The sequence below is a fragment of the Eptesicus fuscus genome, chromosome 17 (assembly GCF_027574615.1).
Source record: "Eptesicus fuscus isolate TK198812 chromosome 17, DD_ASM_mEF_20220401, whole genome shotgun sequence".
Taxonomy (NCBI): Eukaryota; Metazoa; Chordata; class Mammalia; order Chiroptera; family Vespertilionidae; genus Eptesicus; species Eptesicus fuscus.
Window position 1 is genome coordinate 17,591,393 of NC_072489.1, and position 25,616 is coordinate 17,617,008.

The 25,616-nt window shown below is 51.8% G+C and overlaps 1 protein-coding gene, 1 long non-coding RNA gene and 1 pseudogene across 3 annotated transcripts; 1 reads left to right on the plus strand and 2 right to left on the minus strand.

Annotated features, from left to right (window-relative positions):
* Window positions 1-8,712: 8,712 nt before the first annotated feature.
* Window positions 8,713-19,806, plus strand: LOC114232899 (uncharacterized). Of its 2 annotated transcripts, XR_008558733.1 has the most exons (4): window positions 8,713-8,838; window positions 12,229-12,375; window positions 16,453-16,625; window positions 19,590-19,806. It is a non-coding gene; the product is annotated as an uncharacterized LOC114232899 (long non-coding RNA). The 2 variants fall into 2 exon arrangements; XR_003619013.2 differs by lacking the exon at window positions 16,453-16,625.
* Window positions 17,056-17,765, minus strand: LOC103289587 (60S ribosomal protein L13a-like; annotated as a pseudogene).
* Window positions 19,807-22,471: 2,665 nt separating the features above from the next.
* Window positions 22,472-24,661, minus strand: DDIT4 (DNA damage inducible transcript 4). The gene is made up of 3 exons (XM_008145404.3): window positions 24,502-24,661; window positions 24,107-24,369; window positions 22,472-23,816 (listed from the first exon to the last, which is right to left on the minus strand). Exons 2-3 carry the CDS (start codon window positions 24,306-24,308, stop codon window positions 23,323-23,325), a joined length of 696 nt encoding a protein of 231 aa, XP_008143626.1. The 5' UTR covers window positions 24,309-24,369; window positions 24,502-24,661; the 3' UTR covers window positions 22,472-23,322.
* Between the last annotated feature and the right edge of the window lie 955 nt (window positions 24,662-25,616).

Here is a 25,616-nt window from a genome sequence, read left to right on the forward strand (position 1 = left end):
TGTGAGCCTCTGCCATGAGTACACACGTACACGCAGGAAAACCTACAGAGAACACGCGGGAGAAGGAGGGCCCGATTCCAAGCAGCGGGGAACAGCTGTGCTGGCAGGAGCCCCGGGGAGTGTGATTGAGCCCCGCTTTGACGGTGGCAAACAGCATGTGGGAGTGTGTTGACGGCAGGGTGTGGGGTGGCAGCGCCATCGCCATGTGTGTTTCTGCTGGCGGCAGAATGTTCTGGTCCCTGTTGATAAACAACAGTTTGGGCAGGCGCGAGGCTGGAGCAGGGACAGAGGCGAAGCCCTGGGGGCGGGGGGCGGGCAGGAAGGAGGGGCATGCCCAGGGTGGAGGGAGGCCAGAGCCTGCAGCTCCCACAATGAGGGGCAGCAGGGTGGCAGCTGTTGTTTCCTTAGCTGACCTCACTGGGTGCGCATGCCTGGGCGTGGATCACTCTCCAAACCACCTGATGCCTCTGCACATGAAAAACAGGAGCCGGGACACACTGTGAGGAAGAGAGTGTTCTTCCTGGGGTGCTAGCTGCACGGGTGGAAGTTTAATCAACAGCTGAAGCCAGTGCAAACAATCGTGATTCCCACGGCCAGGCAGATTCCTCAAAAGCCAGCTTCTTGGAAGCGCTGCACCCCTGAGACCTGCCCGGCTCATGACTGTAATCAGAGCCCTTCCCTCTCACCCTCGCCTCTTGGCAGACACAGGTGCAAGCCTGCAAGGATATCTCAACCTGGGAGTCACCCTGCGGGAGACTTCTTGGGGCTCAGTCCCCGCCCCACTCCTCCCCAGCAGGTCTGCCCACCAGAATGCAGCCTCTACCCACTCCCTCTCCCTTAGCTGAACTGCATGCTAAGACCCTGTGTGTCTCTCGCCACCCCCCGGAAGCCTTCCCACCGCCCTGGGAGGACTTTAGAACGGCCTCCTTCAGAACGTCAGCTCCTCTTGTTGTCCAGAGCCCTCACACAGGCCTCACCATGAACATCTGTCTGTGCAGGGCAGTAAATTAAGCAAAATGGGGAGCTATAGAAACCCCGGAAGACCAGTAGCCGCCCTCAAGGATCTTATGTTGGGGTGCACAGAGGGCAAACACACAAATGAGGGGGTGATGAAGGCTGAGAGGGGATTCATAAGAAACGTGGTGGGACACCAGGGAGGAGAGTGAGCACCTGGGTTTGGAAAGGAGGGGACAGTTAACACAGAGGGGCAAGGGCGTGCCCCTGCTCAGTCAGTTTCAGCTCCTCAAGTTCAGGGATCTTTTGAAGCCACACAGGGTGTCCGAAAATTCCCAACCACCCTCTGAAATCCTTGGCTGACATCTGGAAGCTCCCCCTTCCCTCCTGCCCTGCCTGGGGTTAGAAGGCAGCACTGGCCTGGCTGGCCTGGTGTAGTGGCTGGCGCGGCTCCTCCCTGTTCGGCTGCTGTCGCCTTCCTGCCAGGGGCCCGGAGTCCCCATGGAGGGTCACCACTTTCCCAACTTGCTTCTGTGTCCTCACCAGAGTTCTCAGCTCCTGCTCAGCCCAAAGGCCAGGGCCGGAGAGGAACACCTCGGACGGAGCCTCCCACTGGGACAAGCACAGATGCCTTCCCCGGGGAGGGCCAGCCTGGCGCCTTGCTTGGCTGAGACGGTCAGCACACGGATGCCCGCCCTATGCTTCCCCTCACGAGGCCCTGTCAGGGGACAGACCCTGCCCTCCGCGCCCAAACGGAGTTCTTCTTAGTTTAATATTTTAGCAGGACCAACCTGACACAGAGCTGGCTGCTCTGTGTTTCTATTTGAACATCACAGGACCTTACCCCAAAACACCTTCCCCCTGGCCCATTGGCATGTCTGTACTCGCACGTTAGCCCTGTCTTCAGGAGGCCTTATAAAATACAATTCATGTGCACTTAAAAATGATTAGACAATACATTTTAGGTTATGTGTATTTTACCGTGAAAAAAAAAAAAATGGGGCAAGGACGTGCTCCAAGATTTCAATAGCACTGTTTTTCTAGATATAAAAATTTGGGTAATTTTGCTTTTTTTTTTTTTAATTTTTATTGTTGAGAATTTTACAGATGTCCCACTGCCCCCCTCCACCCGGTTCCCGCCCCACCCCAGGCCTTCACCACACTATTGTCTGTGTCCATGGATTATTCATATAAGCATATAAATTCTTTGGTTAACCTCTGCCTACGCCGCCCCCTCCCCCATTTTACTTTCATTCTTATACTTCTCTATATTATTTGATTTAAAAAAACACACAACCGGGCATCTATTATTGACATAATCAGAAAGGAAGGTAATGCTCTTTCTGCTTTGATAAATATACACTTTCAAAAGAAAAAATACAACTCATCCCCTGGAGAGGCAACACCTCGAGTCAGTGTGCATCGAACTTCTTAGCTGAGGGAGTTTGGAAAAGAATCCCCTGGAGAGGATACAAGACAGGCAGGGGCCCAGCCCGGGAGGCCAGGCCGGAGGCCGGAGGCCGAGCAGCCCAGTGTTTCTGAGGGCAGCCAGGCCTTGGCATTCCAGAGCGGTGGGCCGGGGACCGGGTAAGGAGAGCGCCTGCCCCTGAGTGCTCCCTCCCAGGGGCAGGGGCCAAGACAAGGTTTCCCCAGTTCCTACAAAGTGGGGCCTTCCCAGGCCTCTCCCTGTGTGATAGATGCTTTGGGGGGAATGGCAAGGATGGCCACCTGGATGGCAGGGTGCACCCAGCCTTCAGGGCTGGACAGACGGGAGAGGTCATCGGGTCCAGGCCGCACTGGAATTGTCCCGGCGGCGGGCGAGCCTTTATCTTGTTGTGAGGACGGCGGGAGCCGGGCCCGCCACACCCTTCCGTGGTCAGTCATTCTCGTGTCTAAACATTTCTAGCCAGGAAGTCCTTCCTTAGGTCTAATTCAGTTCCCTGCCCTTTGAGTTTCCACGCTGTGGCTCTTGTGGGTCTGGCTGGAGACAGACATGCCTCCTTCCTCCCTGCCTTCATCCGAGGTCAGGAGCCACCCGGGCCTTAAATCGGGACCAAAGTCCTAACTCGCTGCCAGACCCCAGACAAATTATCACTACTCTCTGAGCTTCCGTGGACCCGCAGCTTCACCCGTAAAACGAGGCCAGTGATGTCCGCAGTGCAGGAACTGAGACTGTCGAAGGAGACTGACTGTGAATGTGAGGCGGAGACGTGAAACGCACTGCTGACACGAGGCTATCGTTATTTTTAATAAGTAATATCCACCCATCCTGGAGGAACCATTGTGTAAGATGGTCTCCAATGAGGTGGTACACAGGATAATTTTAGGCGATACAGGAATAAATATTCTAAGTTAAAATTTAATGTGCGTCGTAAAAAATAAACCTAGCACAACAAATCCAGGGTTTCACAAGTATTATTGCTTAGAACAAAGGCATGTTAAAAACAACAACAGAAACTTAACATTGCTTGAAGGGAAAAATAGTGAGTAAATAATATTCCGGGTGGCACAAGGCCAGGGTAGAAGTCGTCGAGGTGGTTTAGAAATGCTGGCCGAGTGGAGATGGCAAAGGACAGAGGAGGAGGGCTCTTAAGAGAGGGCAAGAGTGGCCGAGTCAGGACGGGTGAGAACTGAGGTCCCAAAGGCGGGAGGAGACAGCTGTTGAGCAGCTGTTGCCGGTCCTGCCCACAGATGCCCTCTGGGTACTGGAACAGTCTGTCTCCCCCAGAGCGGGGCTATTAGCAGCTCCAGCAAGACCGGTGGCAGACAGGGCTGGGATTCCCTGTCCGTATGCGTGGTCCTCAGGGCTCAGAGCCCCCTCTGCAGCCAGCTCTCCCCTACCAGGGGGAACTGGACAACCCTAACCCCACCTTGAACCCCTCCTGCAACGTTGCCCATTCGCGGTTCGTGAACTTGTGCAGTGGCAGTCAGTGACAGGGAACTTACAACTGCCCAAACAGCCCCCCGCCCGCCCACTCCCAACGTGGGATTGGGCAAAGAGGCCCCGGCATAGAGGTCCTCTGAGACCCTCTGTGTGCCAGACCCAGGGACACAGAGGGAGTGAGCAACCTCTGCCCTCCAGGAGCCCACAGCGGAGCCAGGGAGACCCCCTCTCAGCTATGGCGGAGCTGGGCCTAAGCCTCCCAGGACCAGGCATTCGACTGGAAGAGGGCTCCACCTCCCTGTGCCCCGGGAAGAGGCTCCAGGCCCCTCATTGACCTCCATGCCGAGCCCCAGCACTGAGCACTGTAACGCCTCCTCTTGGGTCAGGGTTCCCCAAACTCTGGGTCTGTGCAGGGGCTCTCTGGAGCCTGGGAGATCTCGACAAGACTTTAAAATGTTTGTGTTGTCATTTTGGAATAATCTGAAAAAATCAACATAAACATATTCTACATCATCTGGATGCTTGGCTTACAGCCTATTATGTGATCCCAAAATTTTAGTGTCTATCTTTGCACTGATGTTTATGAAAAGCAGCTAACTTGGCCGAGGCTGGTGTGGCTGGTATGACACAGTTGGTTGGAGCCACGACCCGTGCATGGAAGGATCTCGGGGTCAATTCCCGGTCAGGGCACATAGCCAGGTTGCAGGTTTGATGTGGGTTGGGGCAAGGCAGGAGGCAACGCATCGATGTTTCTCTCTCTCTCTCTCTCTCTCTCTCTCTCTCTCTTCTCTCTCTCTCTCTCTCTCTCTCTCTCTCTCTCTCTCTCTTAAATAATAAAAACATATCCTTGGGTAAGGATTTTTTTTAAAGGCAGTTAACTTGTTTTAATTTACTAAAGTAGAAGCTACATACAGAAAAACACCCAAACCTTACATATATAGACGGATAAATTTTCACAAAGGGAACACATCTGTGAAGCCAACATGCAGATGAAGAAACAAATATTATTAGTGTCCCCTTCACCCCAGAGACCCTCCTCAAGACCTTCCATATCCCCACAGGTAACCACTATCCTGACTTCCCACCATAGACCAGTTTTGCCTGTTTTTGAACTTGATATAACTGGGTCATATCCCCTGTCCCTGTCCCCTTTAGCACAACATTATGCCCGTGAGGTTTATCCATGTTGTTGGCGTGTAGCTGAAGCTGATCCTCAGATATGGTTCTTGGGGCTCCATGAATCCACTGGTTGGAGAAAAGTGCATGTGGGTGCCTGCCGGCTCAGTGCTTCCTGGTGTTCACGCCACAGCGTAGGTCCTGCCACAGTCCCACTCCAGACTTGCTGTTTCCCCAATGTGCCATGCTAGCCAGGCCTCTAGGTCTTCGAAGATGTCCCTTCCCTGGGTGCCCGGACTCCCCTTGCTTATCTGCCTAGCAAAGGCCTACGTGTCTTGTGTTCTCTCAAAGGCTGCCTCCTCTGTGAAGTCTCCCCTGGTTTCCCTGGGTGGACTCAGGCAGCTCTTCTCTTGTGCTCCCACTTATCACACTGTGTGGTCTCTGGAGTCTGTCTCCCCATTAGACGGTGGGCTTTTGTGGAAGCGTGAGGGGATAATGGACTCATTCTCAGAGTGACTGAGGAGGGAGTCTTGCTGCACCTCCACCCAGGGCCATCAGAGGAAGGGGCAGGGTTCTCTGTCCTGGCTCACTTACCTTGTTAAACATGGGGTTCAGTTGGCCCCAGCACCCTTGCACAATCAGCAAGTGTGGACAGCATCAGAACTGTGGCACAGTGCTTTTTTAGACAAGCCACCACACCAGGGAATTAAAAGAGAGCCCCAGGGCCCAAGGGTGGGATACTTTACCAGGCAGGCATCCATTTCCTAACCTGTCAAATGGGGACAATGAACTTGGTCACCTTCCTCTTTCCTGACAAGAGTTCAAGGTTAATGAGTGTCCAAGACAGGATATAACTATACCTAAGACTGCATGCAAGCTGCCTTGAGGCAAGGGAATGGCCTTGGTTACCACTGGCTGTCTCTTCCTGCGGGACTGAAGGACAATGTGAGACCCACAATTCAGCTGTGGCTGCTCATCTGGGTCCCCCACCCTGCTCTGGGTGGATCTTGTCTTGGAAGCTCTAATCTGCTTACTGAGCACGCTAAGCACTTACCCTACTCATTCCTACCTAAATTTGCCCAGCCCTGTGCCTTGCCCTGCAAGTGCTATGTCCACTCCATTGCAGTAAGTTGGGTTTCTTTGTCTTTATTCAGAACGCCCCTCCTCTAGGCAGCCTACTCTAAACAACCTTGGGCTAAGCCGGGCCTCCTCCACACTGTCGGCATTTGTGAAGGGTTTGGGTCCTGGTGGTCCCCCAACTTCCGATCCCCACTCTATCCAGAGGTAGAACTGGGGCAATGGAGTGTGATCCTCAGAAGAGCGGGCTCCGCCCAGTGGGGAAAGCGTGCTGCAGCGCCCTGTTGCCATGGTAACCAATAACTTCTTCATTGGCCACGGAGATCGAGATCCCGCCTCCGCCACCAGACGAGACCAATTACAGGCCACCTGGCTGAGAGCCGGTTGGGGGATCCGTGCGGGTGTCGCGTCTCGATTCCCGTCCAGCAGGGAGCCCCACGGGCACGTGATCCCATCTCTCAAGGCCACGGTGCTGTGTCCAGCAGTCAGCGGATGGCGGGGGCGGCGGGGGCGGCGGGGGAGATCATCACGGGACGTTTCCTCAGCGGAGCCGGGTGGATGGTCCGGGGAGGAAGCCGTTTAGGCCGCGAGGGCCGGCTCCGTGGGGCTTCGGCCAGGTCCCCGAGGGCCGCCAGGCGGAGGCGGCCTTGGCGGCTCTGCCGGGCCGAGGAGGAAGCTGGGGAGTAAAAGTGTTAGGAAAGGGCGTGGGAAGGATCCCGCTGGCCAAAGACTGGAGCTCCTGGAGTGGAAGTCGGTGGCCTTGCAGGAGAGTAAGACCCCGGTTCGAATCCACACTCTGCCCGCATCCGGCGCGCCTTCCTCTCCGTTTGGTGGAGGGGGTCTGACCCCCGTTCCTTTGCGTCCATCCCTGTGCTGAACACCGTCGGAGTCATTCTCTCCATAACGCCCTCAAAACGGCCTGAAATGTGTGGGAGCCACTTTATTACTATGATTTTTTTAATTCTCACCAGAGGATATATTTTTTCCTTGATTCGAAAGAGAGAGAAAGGGAGAGGGAGGGAGAGGGAGAGAAACATTGGTGTGTGAGAGAAACATCCATCGGTTGCCTCCCCAGACGGGGATCGAACCCGCAGCCTTGCTAGGTGCCCTGGCCGGGAATGGAACCCGCGATCCTTCGGGAGGGGACACGCCCTCACCAACTGAGACACACGGGCCGGGGCTCTGGGCGCCGCTTTACAGATGAGGAAACTGAGGCTCCAGGAGGCGGCCCGGCAAAAGCCCCAGGTGAGCTCCGTCCCTGGACGTGAGAAGCGTCTGGCCGGTCGGTGGTTACCTGAAGGGAAGTGGGCGGTGCCGTTCCCACCCCACCCCGCCCCGCGCCCCGCCCCCTGCGCCCTGCGCCCCGCGGAAGGAAGGGTCGTGCCACGCGGGGGACTTGCGTGGTTTCCTGCAGCAGAACTGCGTCAGGCGCGCTCCGGGGGAAACCGCAGCTAACGGGTGACAGCGCCAGGCCTGCAGGAGGTCAGAACCGGGAACCCAGACTTCCCCGGAAAGGGCCCTTTGTGGGAGCCGGCGGGGTAAAGAGGACAGAGCCCGCCCTCTCCGGAAGGCGGGAGGGGGGTTTGTAACATCTTTCTGCCCTTTCATTATTCATGGGAGCCCTCACTTCACAGTAACAGACCGGTTTAACGTAGCCTGGCTGGGACTGAGACCTGGCAAGGAGCGGGGCACGGGAGGGCCGAGCCAGCAGCGTGGGCGCTGGATTTGGCATTACCCTGGGTCTCCGCTCTGGGTCTCACATCCCTCATCAGTGAAATGGGCTTGATTAGACTGAGAATGAGGAACAATAATCATGACACCGCCCCCTCCCCCCGCCCCGAGTATTTCTTGGTGCCACCTGTCATCCGGATGGGTCAGGCAGGCCTCACCCCCACCCCACACACACATCAGCGTTTCCTGGGACCCCACAGGTGGCCCTTGCAGTTCACCTCCAGGGGCCAGAGTCAGGGACAGACACTTAGGGAACACCTAAAAGTTGATGTTTTTTGAGTGTCTAACGTGTGTCAGGCTCTGTGTTAGTGCTGGGCCCTGATCAATCCTTTTAATCATCCCAGAACAACCCTTCCTTTCTCCTGAGAAATATCCCTTATTTTGCAGATGAGGAAGCTGAAGTTTACAGAGAGGTTAAGAAAGTTCACCATGTGGATTGCAGACTCTTTCTGATACAAATGACAAAAACCTGACTCAAACTGGGTTATGCTAAGCAGGGAGTTTACTGGCTTTGGAAACAGAAATCCAGGCATGACTTGATCTGGAGATTCAAAAGCGTCATAAAGAGTGAATCTCTCTGCTCGGCCTTCACCAACTTGGTGTCATATTTGAACTCTGTGAGGGGTTCATATCATTCCAAGTTCTAGTTCAGTAGAAAAGCGAGTCTCTTCTTGGTAATTGGGGCACAAGTTCCAGGATTCACTCTAATTGTACAGTTGGGGGCGGGGGGGAGGGGGGGGCGTCAAATGACTACTCAAATGACTACCTGGATAAAATCTGCCCAGGAAGATTCAGTGCTGATTGGCAGGTCTGGTCACAGGCCCCACAGCTGCGGCCTCACCAATGGGCTGATAGGGAAGGAGGGAGGAATGTTTTCTCAAAGGAGAAACGGAAGCGATGGGGAACGGGTGGCAGTTGCTAACTCCACCTTGTTATCACAGGTCTCACAGTGGAGAAGAGATGAGGCCTGGATTGAGCCCTGGTCGCCTGACTCCAGAACCCACGTTCTGAAATTCTCCGCACTTTTACTCCAGGTGCAGCCTGGTACGCACTTAGAGAAAACCTGGATGGAGAAGGTGAGGCCCTGCAGTGGGAGAGAACCCCCCCTCCTCCCTGGTCTCAGGTCAGTCCTCATCACATCTGGTGCCCATGCCCACCTCCTGCCGAGGCTGCTGTTCCGGAGGGTCCTGGAGCCTCTCCGACCGCCGGTCCGGGCTGTTGCCTGCCCTGCCACAGAAGGCCCTCCATATTTGGCTGAGGTGTGCTACTGTCCTGGGCCTACTAGCTTCCTGTTTCTCCAAGCAGAAGAGCGGTTCATTAGACACTAGGACTATGTTCTCCCTTTCCCTGTGGGTGGTCCCTCTCTGGACCAGGCAGGATTTGTGCATTAGGCAACATCTGTGGGTGTATGTTTTTTTAAATATATTTTTATTGATTTCAGAGAGGAAGGAAGAGGGAGAGAGAGAGAGAAACATCAATGCTGAGAGAGAATCATTGGTTGGCTGCCTCCTATAAGCCCCCCACTGGGGATCAAGCCCACAACCTGGGCATGTGTTCTTGACCGGAATCAAACCTGGGACCTTTCAGTTTGAAGACTGATGCTCTATCCACTGAGCCAAACCAGCTAGGGCAACAACTGTGGTTTTGAGGGCCCTAGGGAGCCCTTCTCTACTCCCTTTATACCTTCTTTTAAGATTCCATCATGAGATAGGATTTCACTCATTAACTTGCATTAATATTTAAATGCCCCTGGGAGAGGGAACATAGTAGGTCTTATCACTCATTCACACTTTAGTGAGAAGTAGTTCCTGAGGATTATTGTGGCCACTGATTCAAAAGCTTTTCATGCATTATCTCATTTAATCCTCACAACTCTGTCAGGTGGGAACTATAATTACCCCTGTTTTACAAATGAGGAAACTGAGGCTCAGGGTCTGCAAACTGTGGGATTTGATGGCGTGAAGGCTGGTTCCAGAGCCTACACTGCCTATCACTCCACCGAAATAACCTCTAATACTCTTCAGTTTACAAATGTACTCAGTGTATTTATGTACATCTTTTGGACCTCCCTACAATTCAGCAAGGTCGTTGGTATGATCATCCACATTTTATAGAGGAGAATGTTGAGGAGGCTAAGTTTAGTCAACTGGTGCGTGGCTCCAGGATTTAGACTCATTACTCCCATCTGAGATCAGTGCTCCTGGACCGCGCACAGCATGCAGTGAGAGAAGCCTTGAGTCGGCTCACTCTGGTGTCTTGGGGACAGAGGGAGAGTTTGGTAGGCATGGAAGCTAGGAGCTCCCAGAACAAATCTGCTCCTTCCTCTCCCTTCTTCCTCCCTTCCTCCCTTCCTCCTCTTCTTTCTCTCCTTCCTCCACTTGTTCATTCAGCCACCTGAGCACCTACTAAGAATGTTGGCTGTGGATAAGCAATGGCCAAAACAAGTGTCCCTTGTGTCCTCACAGGGCTGATAGTCTAACAAACTAACTAATAACAAAAATTTCTTAAGTGTTTATGGTGAGCTGGGCGCTGTGCTGAGTGCTGAACATGCACCATCCTCATAGCCTCTCTTTCAGGTAGGGGACTGGGCCTTGGGAAGGGCTATGTGCATTAACTCCTTTAATGTGATTCCAGTCTGACTCCAGAGTCCAAGCATCTCACCACAAAGCCGGACTGCCTCCCTGCTGGGGTGTAGTGGGGAACCAGTGGCTGCTTATGGAGTAAAGACTTCCCCCCTACACACACGCACACACACACACACACACACACACACACACACACACGCACACGCACAAACACACAGAGTGTTGGCTCACCCAGCACCAGAGGCAGCCATCTCAGTGTCTCCAAGACCCTCCCTGCCACCAGGAGCCAGGCCCCAACCCAAAAAGGAAGCTGAGTGGGGAAAGGCTATCTGCCAAGGCAGGAACAGGCTGGCACACTTGAAGACCTCTGGATGGAAACTCCCAGCGAAACTGAATCAGAGTGACCTAAGCAGAGGCGCTGTTCTGTTCTCCCGGGTCCGTGGTCGGCAAACTGCGGCTCGCGAGCCACATGCGGCTCTTTGGTCCCTTGAGTGTGGCTCTTCCACAAAATACCACGGCCTGGGCGAGTCTATTTTGAAGAAGTGGCGTTAGAAGAAGTTTAAGTTTAAAAAATTTGGCTCTCAAAAGAAATTTCAGTTGTACTGTTGATGTTTGGCTCTGTTGACTAATGAGTTTGCCGACCACTGTGACCCAGGTGGTCTTTCAGCATGATTTCCTTGTGCCTCAGTTACCTCTTCTCTAAGTTCATCTGCGCATGAGCTGCGTCTGAAACATTATCCATCAGACACTTGGTAGAACCAGCTGGGTGCTTCATCCTCCCTGCTTTCTGACCTGGTCCTTTTCCAGGACCTTCAGAGATTATGTTTCCCTCTCTGTAGATGTGGGAACAAGGCTCAGAGGCTGACCCACATAACGATGGTGAGAAATGCAGTGAGAACCCACGTAGGTCTTGAGTCTACTGTCTCAACAGGTATCTACGAGACATTCGGCTATATGTCAGCGTCTGAGCTGTGCCCAGGAGATGTAAGTGAGCAAGAGAGAGCCCTCCTACCTTTAGGAGCGCTAATTCCAGTAGAGGTTGACAGACAAGACAGGAAATGTTGGAAATGCGGGCAGAATGAGGTGACAAGAGCTAATTTGGCAGGGCAGAGGACAAAGGTCTGCTCCGGGCTGTCTCAGCCCTGGCACTTCTGGGGACCCAGCAGAGCAAAGGTTTGGGGGCTGGGGAGTTGAAGTTGGGAAGATTGGGGGAAGGCTCGTGTGGGGTGCTAACCGGGAGAGGGAGTTGGAGTTGCCCTACTCTCAAAAATACCCGGTCCAAGCTAACTTTGGCCTCTGCCTGCCTGGATTTTCCACGCCGACAGTTTCCTTGTCTTGGGTGGTTTCCAGCCCCACCTGCTTTCCTGGAGCCCAGTTCATCCGTCATTCCTGCCAGTCATATACCAGTGTCACTCTGAGTAACTCTAGGGACCCAGGGTGACCTCACCTGCTCCTGATTCAGTTTGACTCACTCTCCACATTTCTAGAAGGTGTCTCTTGGCCATTTTAATCCCATGTTCAGGCACCCAGGGCCTTTGGCACATCCCCCTCCAGACTCCTGATAGTAAACCAGGTCTGTGTTATGCAGGGGATGTGGGGCAGGAGGATTGGGGCGGGGGGTGGGGGGGGGGGGACGCGTGGCTGAGGAAGGAACCATCATCCACCTCCACAGTTCACTTTGGAAATCTTTCCAGTGATCATGAACATTCTCCAGTCTACGTTTTTTGTTTGTTGGTTTGTTTTTCAGCCTACGTTTTTGTTCTTAACAGAAAAGGATATTATCTAGGAAGAATAGCTTGTGTTAATTGATTGTTTACTATGAGCACTCTATAGACATTATCAGAGTCTCACAACATTTCGTTATTGGTTTTCATTTTCAAGATTAAGAAACTGAAGCTCAAAGGGGGACTTGACTTGTCTAAAATCACACGGCAAGGAATTGGTGGAGCTGGGATTGGAACCCAGGCATACTTGACTCCAGAGTTGTTTAACCAGAACCACACACCTGACCCCGCCAGCTGACCACAGGTAGGGAAGGGAAGAGGGAGATCATTCCACCCACCAAGCCTGAGCTTGCTTAGAGCCAGCCTCATGCACCCCCAGGATCCCTTGTGGTGGTGTTAGAGGGAATAGCAACTGTGAGAGGAGTCACCCAGCAATCTGAGGGCCACCACCACTTCCTTGGTGAAAGGAAGCCCAGACCTACAGAACACCCATAGGAGGCACTCGCTTGTAAGTGGGTCCAGCCTATGCTGGCTGGTGGGAGTCCTGGCTGGTCATCCCACCACATTTTACTAGTATGTGGGCCCAGTCCTACCACTCAGTTTTCCCTCCCACACCTGGTGTCCAGCCTGCTCTGGTTCCCTCCTGCTGGACCTCTCCCACCCACACTACCTTCTCGGCAGATGAACCTGTGCAGCCTAGAGCTGTGCTGTCCAGCACAGTGGCCACTAACCACAGGTGGCTGTTGAGCACTTGAAATGTAACGAATGCAGCGGAGGAACTGAATTTTAAATCTTATTTAACTTTAATCAGTTTTCATTTAAGTTTTAAAATTGATAATGTTGTTATTGCAAAACATTTAAATATGTGTGGAACAACTTGGGTATGTGAATCATTTTTTCAACTGCAAATTTTATGAAATCTAAATATAGATAATTTTCTAATGAAAACTTAGCAAGTGCTGTAAGTGTAAAAACTAGGCACCAGATTTTGAATACTTAGTAAAATAAAATGTAAAAGTATCATAATATTTTTATATTGATTTCATGTTGAAATGATCATATTTTTAATATATCATTTTAAACAAAATATATTGTTAAAATTAATTTCACCTGCTTTTTTAAAATGTATTTTTATTAATTTCAGAGAGGAGGGGAGAGGGAGATAGAAACATCAACGATGAGAGAAAGTCACTGATTGGCTGCCTCCTGCACGCTCCACACTGGGGATTGAGTCCGAAACCTAGGCATGTGCCTTTGACCGGAATCGAACCCGGGACCCTTCAGTCCACAGGCCAACACTCTATCCACTAAGCTAAACTGGCTAGGGCCCATCTGCTTTTTAAGGAAAAGTTTATTTAGCAAGTTACAGAGGTAGCCCTGGCTGGTGTTGCTCAGTGGTTAAAGCATCAGCCCACGCACTGACAAGTCATGGGTTTGATTCCTGGTCAAGGGCACGTACCTGGAGGTTCAGTCCCAGCCCCGGGCCATGCTCCTTCGGGGCAACCAATCAATGTATCTCTTTCACATCTCTCTCTCTCTCTCTCTTCCACTTCTCTCTCTCTCCACCCATCTCCCCCCTCTCCCTCCCTTTCTCCCTCCCCTCTACTTTCTCTAAAAAAAAAACCAGCAGAAAAAATATCCTCGGGTGAGGATTAACAACAAAAGAAAGAAAATTACAGAGGTAGTAGAAGTGAGCCAGCTGGGCTGCCCAAGCTCAGCAAACAAGTTACAGAAGCAAAAGAAGGGCCGTTGGAGCTTGAGAGAGGGAAAGACAAAGGTGACACACCTGGGGGAAGAAGAGGGGGACGAGGGTCTGCTCCGGAGAGGAGGAGTGCACCTCACCTGATTTTTTTTTTTTTAAGGTAGCTACTAGAAAAATCTTCAGTTACTTATGTGGTTCATATTGTATTTCCATCAGACAGTGGTAGCCTAGAGGTTAAAAGTGTGAGTTCAAATCCTGGTTCTGTGTGTCCTTGAGCAACCCAACCAATCCCTCTGGACCTCCGTTTTCTCACCTGTTAGGGATAATAGTAGCATCTCCCTCATAGGGGAATAAATGAGATAATGTTTGTAAAGCACTTACCACAGTACCTGGCATATAATAGTGCTCAGGGAAAAAACAACATCATTATGGGCTTCCTTTCATCGTAACACTCCAAGAGCAGTTCAGTTAAACTTAATATTTATTGAGGGCCTGCTATGTGCTGGGCTCTGGGGATTGGATGGAGACAAGCCATTCTGCTCTCATGGAACTCCTATCACTGGGAGGGAGGCAGCCACTAAAAGAAACAGGGTAAGTGCAGGTGGTGGCAAGTGTTGGGGAGAAAAGGAACGTGGGTAATTGCTAGAGAGTGGCTCAAGGCTGCTTTAGCAGGAGTGGCCAGGGAAGGCTCCCCTGTGGAGCAGGGGACTTTTGAGCTAAACCTGACCAACAGGTGAGGCTGTGAGGGAGGCATGTTCCCAGCAGAGGGAACAGCTAGTGCAGAGGCCGGAGCGCAAGCCCCTGCCTTGGCTGTATTGCTTCACCAAATTTTCCACTTCTTGCATCCAGCTCTCTCCTGGCCACTACACTGTCCCGTGCTCATGGCACCCTTTGCAAAGCGGGTCCACGTTATCTCCCTTCTCCTCTGTTCTGCATGCTCCTGTCCCCTTTGCAGGCCTCCTTCTCCATTGCCCCTCCAGCTCAGGTCTCCTGTTGTAGGAAGTTTCCCCTGATGGTTCCTGTCCCTGCTGGGCTCTCTCTCGGGTTCTTAATCTAGGCTGAATACTTTGTTCTATACCATCCTGGTTCCCACCCCACCCCCCTCCTTCATCTTCCTGGGCAGTTGTGCCTTCCCAACACACTTGCCCCCTTTTCTAGGGCAGGAACCAGAACCAAAACCAGAACCAGGTCTTACACTCACCCCAGCACAGAGCTGAGCCGTTCAATAACTCCTATGGATTGCCAGATCCCTTCTCTGAGAGACATGTCTGCCCAGACAGAATGGAAAATCCCTGGCTGAAGGAAGGGCCGTGGAAATTTCTTCTTAACGTTCCCTTTCCAGACTTGGACTCACCCCAGAAAGCAGTCAAGCATTTGCCCAGTGACCTGCAAGGCAGCTCTGTTCTTCCTCCTCCACCCCCACCCGAGGCTGGAACCCAGGGAGCAGTGATGAGTGGGCGGGGCTGGGGAAAAGCCATAGAGGCAGCAGATGACTGCTCTGCTCTGCCTCAGAGAATCACTCCCATGTCCTTTAGTCCCACCCCTTCAGTTTAAAGATGAAGAAACACGGGTCAGTGGCAAAATCATACTAGACTGAAGGTCTTTCCACTCCCACTCTAACCTTCTTACATTGCTCCATGTACCTGTTTCCTCATTGTAAAATGAGAATAATAATCATAGTATCTACTTCATTGAATTGGTGGTATGTTAAATGAGTTAACGATGTAAAGTATTTTATAGATATGAGCTCTATATCCTCTCGAGTCCTGAGCTTGCCCTTCCTTGTAGCCCCATGCTGGAGTGTGCTGTTAGCATTCTGCTGATCTCTTGGGGGGGCAATGGGGGAAGGCTTGAGTGAGGGCTTGAGTCATCACCAGAGGCAGGCAGGTTCCAATGAGGCCTGTCTTGTCTAGAGATTGTACCCATAGCATGTCTGGCCCATATTAGTCCTGCTGCTTTTTTAAATGTATGCAGATACAATTACAGTGAATAAAATACAAATTCACTTAGCATGGTTACTGGAGCACAGGTTTGTCTTAGATTAAGTCAATCAATGATAGCTAATGGAGGTTCAGAATGGGTTGGGGGCCACTGGGACAGGTGCCTCAATCCTTAGCCCTTCTCCCCTGGGAGGCCTGGGCTCCTCTCCTGTCCTCCAAGATGTGCTGGCTCAAATCAGCTCTGCTACTCTCCCCAGCCTCAGCCTTCCCCCAGAGGGTCTCTGACAGGGAATCGGAATGCCTTGGGAGAGGTCCTTGTGAGAGAATGAGGAGAGCTGCCCTCACATCTTTGGGGCTGAAGTTTCATCCTTCCTCCTCTTGGAACCTGTCCTCACTCTGTCACCCTCTCTCCTCCAGCTTCCTAGAGCATGTAGAGTACCGCAGATCCATAGCCCTCATCCAGCCCTTCACCCCCTTGTAGGGATGGGTGCAGTGGGACTTGATTGCTGGGCTAATTTGAACGTGGATGGGATGTGGAGTGGCATAAAAGTGCTTGGAATTTGTGCATTGTTGGTGGGAATGTAAAGTGGTGCAGCTGCTGTGGAAAACAGTTTGGTAGTTCCCCAAAAAATTAAAAGTAGGATTATTATATGATCCAGCAATTCAACTTCTGGGCATATACCCAAAAGAAGTAAAAGCAAGTCTCGAAGAGGTATTTGTACACCCATATTTATAACAGAATTGTTCACAATAGCCAAAAGAAGGAAGCAACTCACGTATCTATTGATGGATGAATGGATAAGCAAAATGTGGTGTAGACATGCAATGGACTATTATTCGGCCTTAAAAAGAAAGGAAATTCTGACAGTTGCTACAACATGGATGAACCTTGCACACATTGTGCTAAGTCAGGTAAGCCGGGCACAATAAGGCAGATACTATATGATTCCACTTCCATCAGGTACCTAGAGTCGTGAAATCCATAGAGACACAAAGGAAAATGGCAGTTGCCAGGGGCCCAGGGGAGGGGCAATGGGGAATTGTTGTTTAATGAGTACAAAGTTTCAGTTTTACAAGATGAAAAGTTTTAGAGAAAGGTTGCACAACAATGAGAATATATTCAACACTAGTGACTGTACTCTTAAAATGGTTAGTATGGTAGATTTTATGTTGTACACTTTACCACATTTTTTAAAAAAGTGTTTGGAAGTGGCCCAAAGGGGCCTCTCCAGGCGATGGAAGATTTGGGATGTCATGGTCCTTCGATCCCTCCTTTCTTCTACACATGTTCATTAGCTTGGTGTTTTGTTGTTTTAGGAATTAACAGTCAGTTTTGTTGGGCTCAGACCAGAAGACCAGAGGTCTTGAGGACCTCTGTGTATCTGTCAGTTTTCTTCTCCACCTTCTTTTTGGCCTGTTTCTGCATCTTCACGAGCTGCCTTTTCTTCCAGTAATGGATCTTGGCCCTCTCCTTCCCCTTCCCCTCCCGAGTGGCTGTGACTGCCTGGAACTTCCAGCCAACCTCATGAGCCAGGCGTCCCAGGTAGGCCAACCTCCGTGTAGGCGGCCAACCTCAGTGTAGGGTTCCAGCGCACAACCTTGGGGGCCGCGGGAACCATTGCTCTTTCATGTCATAGGCCAGCGGGATCCCATCAAGCACCTTGAGGTGGTCCAAGGGGTCCGGCCTGCTTGGCCTCACACTGTCTGCAAAAGATGCAGTGGGGGGTGGGGCTAGGAAGTGGTGAGAGCCGACGGAGGGGTTGGTGTTCACCCGCTTGCAGAGGAAGGCCAGGTACTTCGTTTTGTTTCTGTAGAAATTGCCAGAAATGTTATACCCTCACAGTGCACGTCCACCACCTTCCGGCCCCGCAGCACCTGCTTGGCCCCGATGGCCGCCAGGCGGCCCAGGAGATGCCTTCGCCATTCAGTACCAGGACCTGGCCCTCCGCCGCCTTCAGCATCTGCCTGGGCTCATTAGTTTTCTCGATAGGCCAGGCTCTGTTCTAGACATAAAAAATGTGGGCTGACATTCTACTGGCAGAGACAGACGATACATAAGTTTGATCCAAAATACTCAAGGCTTTTCTTTCGTTTTCCTTTTCTTAGTGAAAAATTTACCATATTTATTTACATGTGGTTCATAAGTTACCATATTTAATTGTGGAGCTATAATTTATTTTTAAAACTGATGGAGCTCCCCGGCCAGCGTGGCTCAGTGATTGAACGTAGACCTATGGACCAGTAGGTCACAGTAGGTCACGGCTGGATCCCCAGTAGGGAGTGTGCAGGAGGCAGCAGACCAATGATTCTCTCTCATCATTGATGTTTCTATCTCTCTTACCCTCTCCCTTGCACTCTGAAATCAATTTTAAAAAAAAAATTTTTTTAAAGAAAACAAACAAACAAAAAAACTACTGGAGCTCATTTTATATATTTTGTGTATTAAAACATTTTAAATTATTTACTTTTTATGGAATCTATTTGAATGACACTGGTTAATAAAATTATACAGGTTTCAGGAGCACAATTTTACAACATATCATCTGTACACTGTATTATATGTTCACCACCCCAAGTCAAGTCTCCATTCATCACCTTTATCCCTCCTATAGCCTCCTCCACCTCCCTCCTTTGCCCTGCAATCACCACACTGTTGTCTGTATCAATAAGTTGTTTTTTTCCTCTCTCTTTTTATTTTTTATTTTGAATAATGCTGCTATGAACATTCATATATAAGGTTTTATGTGGGTATATGTTTTCATTTATCTTGGGTATATACCTAGAAGTGAAATTGCTGGGTCAGATGGTAACCCTATATTTAACATTATGAGGAATTGTAAAATAGCTGCACCATTTTACAATTCCTCCAACAATGTATGAGGGTTCCAGTTTCTCCATATCCTTGTCAATACTTGACATTATCTGTCTCCTTGATTATAGCCATTCTGGTGGTATGAAATGGTATGTCCTTGAAAGTTGATTTACATTTTCCTAATGACCAATAATGTTAAACATCTTTTCATAAATGGCTTATAGGTCATTTGTACATCTTCTTTGGAGAAATGCCTATTCAGATTCTTTGCTCATTTTTAATTGTTATAAGAGTTCTTTATACATTCTAGATGTAAATCACTTATCAATATATGATTTGCAGCATATCTTCTCCCCGTCTGTGGGATTTTTTTTTTTTTTTTACTCTCTTGATTGTGTCCTGTGAAATACAAATGTTTTTAAATTTTATAAAGTCCAACTTGTTGATCATCTGTTTTATTGCTTGTACTTTTGGTGTCATATCTAAGAAATCATTGCCTAATCCAAGATCATGAAGGTTTATTCCTATATTTTCTTCTAAGAGTTTTATAGTTTAGCTCTTCCATTTAGGTCTGTGATCCACTTTGAGTTAATTTTTGTGTACATATACCTTTTTCAACAATTCATTGAAGCCCTGGCCAATGTGGCTCAGTTGGTTAGGCATTGTCCCTGTGCACCAAAGGGTTGCTGGTTGGATTACAGGTCAGGATTCAGGTCAGGGCACATGCCCAGGTTTGGGGCTCTATCCCGGTAGTGGGTGTGTGGAAAGCAGCCAATCGATGTATTGCTCTCACATCACTGTTTCTCCTCACTCTCTCTCTTCCTCTCTAAAAATAAGTAAAAAATTCATATAGTGAAGTGTAATTTACATTGAATAAAATTGATCAATTTTAAGTATACAGTAAAATTAGTTTTATCTTACATACTTTTAGTCATTCTATATTGTCGGATTTTTTTTCCTGGGAAGTTAGTGTGTGTGTCACTACCTAGTGGAGGGAGAGATAGAAAGAGAAAGAGAGAATCAGTTTCTTAGGGGTTCCCACTTACTTTGGCTTTCCCTTGCAGCCCCACGGATCCATTTAATTATGTATGGGTTGAATGAATGAATGCAGTAATCAAGTGACAGTCCATCAGTGTCTGCTTTCAGAGCCACTAGTACTACATGACCACAGTCATTGCCACAGTTGGAATGGGGATGAAGACTCCTCACTGGGCTCCTGCATGGATATGTCTGGGTTTAATGGGCTGTATTCTAATTTGTGATTCTTTCATAAAGCGTCCCCTTTCAGGATAATGACAGAGTCCTGTAATAATCTATTCATTGAGCCTGGTTTCTGTGCCTCATGTTTCCTCAGTTGGGCTGCCTCACCAGCACTTGGTCACCTCTACCAGCAAAAGTAGGATGTGGCTGACCCAGACACCCTGAGCTGGGGAAGCAGGAGGTCTCGGGGAGCTGAATGGAAGGACCATGAATTAGGAAGCCACACTTCCCATCTTAGGCCTGCAGCCCTGCTCACTGAGCCATTCTTGGCCTTTGCATTTTCTTCTGAACCATGGGGTAATATTAAAGGAACCCCCCCCCACACACACACACACACACACATACATACACACCCCTTGTACCCTGACCAGGGAGCAAGCAACCTTGGCGTATTGGGACAACACTCCAACCAACTGAGTTCCCTGGCCAGGGCTTACGAAAGGAATCTTTTACAGGGTGCTTAATATATGCCAGGCTTAGAAGAATACAGCTTAGAAGAACAGCTATCTGAGCACATTACTCCAAAATGATGTTTTTCACAAGAATGTATTAAGGTCATATGTTGACATGACTGTTGTTAAAATAATGGCTTTTGAAAAGATGTTAGAGAAAAGCAGGACCAGAGGGGAAGGAAGTCAAAGGTGGTCCCTGTTGTGCAGGGTGCTTGCTCTTCAGCCAGCACAGGCCTCTCATTTCTTGCCCAGCCACTAGCTTCCTCACTATCACCCCCATTTTACAGAGGAAACAAAGTGACTTGCTCAAGGTCATCAGCTTAGAAATGTCTGAGCCAGGATTCAAACCCACACTTCACTATCTTTACTGCATGGCGGTCTTAGCCACAAGGACACTACCTCTCTTTTAGGATCTCAGCCTTTAACATTCCTCTACACTAGGCAACAGGCGTAATCAAACCACAAAGTCTTAGCCCCATCTTCCCTTCAAAAGCCCAATGTCTGGGGCAGGGCTTCCTGTTGCATCTGAGGAGGCCCACGAGCTCCCACCTGGGAGCCCTTCTGTCCCGCCTGTGGAGGTTTACAAGCCTGTGACGGTGAAAAAAGCCCGTCGAGCTTCAGGAGCGGGTGTCTCAGCTGAGCTTTCTTGGGAACCCAAGCTTTCCTCTGGCCTCAGTCGAACCATTTAAGAAAAGCTGAGTGTGCTTGCTGCCTCCTAGTCCTGGAAAGGGGTTAATGGTTACTTGCCTCCAGCCTCCATGTACCAACAAGACTCTGCTCCGGAGCTATCCCCAGTTGTTTTCCTTGCTCCTCTCTTGGGGCCAGGGAAGCACAGCCGTGAGTGTTGGCACAGATCTGAATTCGTGGGAAAGTGACACCACACAGATGTTGAGCCTGCTTCACTCCCAATTCCTACCCTGAGGGGCCCAGTGGACAGGTCAGCCATGGTCAGAAGAAGATGGCCATTCAAGGGCTTGGGCCTCTGATTACTAATCTGTAAAACATTACAAACCCCCACCAGACCCACACTTCACAGGGTGGCTATTAGGAGGATGTGCTCAGAAAATGAGTGTGAGTGTGAGGGCTCTCCTAAAACTGCTCTGGGTACCCTCTCATTTGCTAACACCATTTTCAAATCTAGTTCTAACACAAATTCATCCATTGTGGGGAATAAGTCACTCAGTTCTGCCACAGAGATGCGAGTTTTCGAAACCATCCCAAAGTGCAGGACCCTGCGTCAGATCCCTGGCGAAAATTCCTGGGGCTCCTCTCCAGCGGCACTTGGCCAGCGCCTCCCCCGGTGCCCAGGGGTCTGTGTGTTCACTGGGGGCCCAAGGGATTTGACAACACACTCGAGTGGAAGAACTACCGTCTTACAGTTGGGCAAACAAGGCGTATCTGGGACCAGGAAGAGAAACAAGGGAGATAACAAGTCTCCAAAGGCCAGTGTGGGAGGACTGCCTGCCAGGCCCAGGGAGTGAGAAGTGGAGAAGGCCTTGGCCTTCATCTGGCCCAACCTCAATTTCACTGATAAGGACATTGGGGCCCAGAGAGTACAAGGAGTCCAGGTCATCCATGAAAACAGGTCTGCAATCCCCTTGCTCTCTAAGCCCTCACTTGTCCTTCCTTCCTTCACCTTCCTGTGCACGGGTATGTGTGTGTGTTTGTGTTCTGCACCTGCCTGGGCCACACCTCCCATGAGGTCATGTCCCTTTCTGAGCCCTATTTTCCTTGTCTAGTGAGAGCCTTGAAGGAAATAGTCTTTTTCAAAATCCATGGATTGATATCCCTGCCCTATAGCCTTTTTCTATCCAAAGATAAAATTTGTAATTTTCATGATTGCAGCACAAATAGAGCTTTTTAAACAGAAACAGTTTCTTGCAGTCCTTTTATTGCCTGTAAGGAACTTGGGCTTAGGGGCCCCTTGTACCTGGGCCTCGTAACCCAGGGGGCAGCCAGGTGAGCTCTGCCTACTGACTGAGGCTCTGTGGGAGGTCTGACTCACTCCTCACCTTCCAGTGATTCCCCCTGGTAGCCTCAGTCAGCAGAGCCAGGGATCCAGGGTTCTTGGCACAGATGGCACACAACCCACATACCTCCATTACCAGGCTGGCAGGCAGCCCCGGAAAGGGACAGAGAAACGCACAGGTGGCCTGACTTTGATTGAACCCACCTTTTAACAGTTCCCATCCCACTCCCTTCATTTCTTAGCACTAATAAGAGGCTCAACCAACTTTTAACAAACACTTTTTTTTATTAGAAAAGTACAAAATATTGCATAGGTCTTAATACTTGAACATCAAGTGTATTCATGAACAGGGAGTATCTTCATGTAAACAGTTCTAGATGGAAGACCCAGATGGCACTCCTCTGGGGCAGGGGTGCCAGCCCCCACCCCCATCAGCCCCACCACTCACAGATAAACTCTTCCGTACACTTCGGGGTGGGACAAGCGCAGCTCCCAGGTGTATTTTTTTCTCAAGTGTCAAAGATCCCCCGAGTGATCCCAACACCCACCCTTTTCTACTCTTACATTCATGCGTCTGTAAGATAGCTGCCTAGAACAGGTCAGTAGTGAAGCTCCGGTCAAAAAAAACAAAAGATGCAAAAACAAAGAACACACACATTTGGCCCCTTCCGACCATGAGATACACAAAACACCTCGAGGACCTCCCCCTCCCCCCAGGGCCAGCTACCTTGAGCACACACGGATTGCAATTGCAGAGGCCAGTGCAGCCCAGCTGCTCTCCTGGCCGTCACACCACTGTTGTCTTCACTGTCGGTAACAATAAAAAGAAGGTACATGCTACATACACATCCAGCCAGAAGCCCGGTCGGCCCCTAAACCTTTGTTTCATGCTACAGTACTGAGGGCAAGCCCGTGCCCACCAAGAGAAGCCACCTCTACACCTCAGTGAGCTTCCCGGGAGACGCTTCCTCCCCCTCCTCCCCTTCCTCCCCTCAAGGGGCTGTTGTCAGTTCTCTAACTAACAGGCAGCAGCTCCTCAGCTCCTGCCTGCCAATGTCCACCCCCAAAGTTCAGTTGTCTGCTGTGGGGTCGGTGTCGGCCCCCCAGACCCCAAGTTCAACATTCCTCAATGAGCAGCTGTTCGGAGCTGTACAGCTTCTTCTTGATAACTCGGAAGCCGGTGCTCAGCGTCAGGGACTGGCTGAAGCCAGGGACGAAGGAGGAGTTGGCGGAGCTAAACAGCCCCTGGATCTTGGGCCAGAGGCGTGAGTCCAGGCGCAGCACTAGGGTCAACTGGAAGGTGGGCACCAGGCTGGGGTCGAGGGCCAGCTGGCCTATGCTGTGGCAGCTCTTGCCCTGTTCGACGCAGACGTCCAGCAGCGCCCCCCGCAGGCCGCACGGCTCACTGTAGGCCAGACGCAGCAGTTCTTTGCCCACCTGGCTCACCAGCTGGCCGGGCATCAGCAGGCGCGCGGGGCGCCGCGAGCCCAGTCGTGCCTGGGCCAGGCTCTCCTGCAACAGCTGCATCAGGTTGGCACACAGGTGCTCGTCCTCGGGGTCGCTGAGCAGCTCAAAGTCAGGCAGGGACACCCCATCCAGGTATGCCGAGTCTGCAAGGGAGAGCACACAGGGGAGGGTGTCAGAGCAACTCGCTCGCGGCGGCGATGCTGTTTCCCGAAGAAAACCAGCACTCTGTGCCTCAGTTTCCACCCCACACTCGTGCCCTACACTCCAATCCCCCTCCCCCGCTCCTCCATCCCTCCGCAATCTGGGTTCTGGTGGGATAGGAAGCCAAGGTGGGTCTGACTCCTTCCGGCGCGGCGCTCCGCTCGCCTCCCCGGCCCCCGAGTCGCGGCCGCCCCCGCCCCCGCCCCCGCCCCCGCCCCCGCCCGTGGCTTACCGTCCTCCGGCCCAAAGCCGCTGTTGCTGCTGTCCAGAGACTCGCAGTCCGAGCTCTCCAGGCTCGCGCAGCGGCCGAGCCCCTCTTCTCGGGCCGCCGACCCCCAGGCTGAGCGCGGCGGCTGATCTGGGGTGGGCGTCCGGGACAAGGACGAAGGCGAAGAGGAGGAGGACGACGAGAAGCGATCCCAAAGGCTAGGCATGGTGAGGACCGACTCCGGGACGTTTGCAGATGAGCTCAGGATACGGCAGCGGCCGAAGACGCTGTTAAGACAAGAGGGGCACGGACCTGGCGTCAGTCTGGGGGCTGCACCCGCCGGGGGACGGGGAACGCTAGGACCCGCACGACTGAGGCCTCCCCGCGCAGGGATCGGCACATCCAGACGGGACACTTACCAGCTGGCGCGGTCAGCGAGAAGGGCTGGGACGGGTGCCGCTTGAATGAGTGCGCGAACTGGTGCCAATGCCCGAGCGCTGCCCGGACTTGTCCCCTCGGACCACGCTCGCCTCCCTCTCGGCCTGCCGCGGTCCCTAGCACCAGCGCCGAGAGGCTATAAGGACTGGCCCCGAGAAGCCACGCCCCGCTGGGGCAGCAGCCCAATCCAGACCCGGGAGTGTGGCCGGCCTCCGCCAATGGGTTCCGGGCGCACGTTCGCAACGTTCTCTCCTGCCCGGTGACAGCGGCCTGGCCCCGCCCCTGCTGAGCCCCAGCACTTCGGCGGCCGAACCCCGAGCTGTGGCCACGCCCCCTTTCTAGAACGGCTCCTCCGCGGCTGCAGCTGCCAAGGTCCCCGAGGGCGCTCGCGGCAGGGGTGGATCAAGGAAAGACTTGTTTATTATAGGGTCGTGTTGCTGGGGGATGGGGTAGCCGTCGCCGCGCGGGGGGAGAGGCAGGGGAACTTGCAGGGGCGGTGGGCCGGGAAAACGGTTGCCCGAGTCTGGGAACTTGGAGCTCAGCGGACAACTGGGCGCACGGATGGATGCCCGTGGGACGGCGGAGCGGGGAGCTGACTTTAACGTGGCCGGCCCTCCCTCACGTACCCCACGCTCACCCTGCCCTGCGAATGATCCGGAGATGGGGATGGGGTCCCCAAACTGGGCCGTTCCGGGCTCCGAGCTCCCCCTTCCCCGCAGCCCACTTGCCCACCCGCCAGTTACTCTACAGTCCCAGGGGATGGCTTAATGAGGGGGGTCCGTCTCCCCCCTCCCATATGCGCCTAGTCCCCATACCGTGTCCGCACCCATCTCCCAACTGCTCCCAAGGAAAGGGTTGGGGGAGGGTGGTTAAAGGAGTGTTGATGGGCTGGGGTTCCTAGCGCCTGGTCCTGGGGCTGAGAACTGGGACCCAAATCAGACGGATGCACTGAGCCACCCTTGTCCCTACTGATGTCCGCGGTGCAAAAGTGACTCTCGGGCCCACAGCGGCCCAGAGCCCTCGGGCGTCCGTCGGGTCCTAGCGCCCCTGCTTCCAAAGAGCTTTGTGTAAAAGACACGAAGAGTTGCATCAGGAC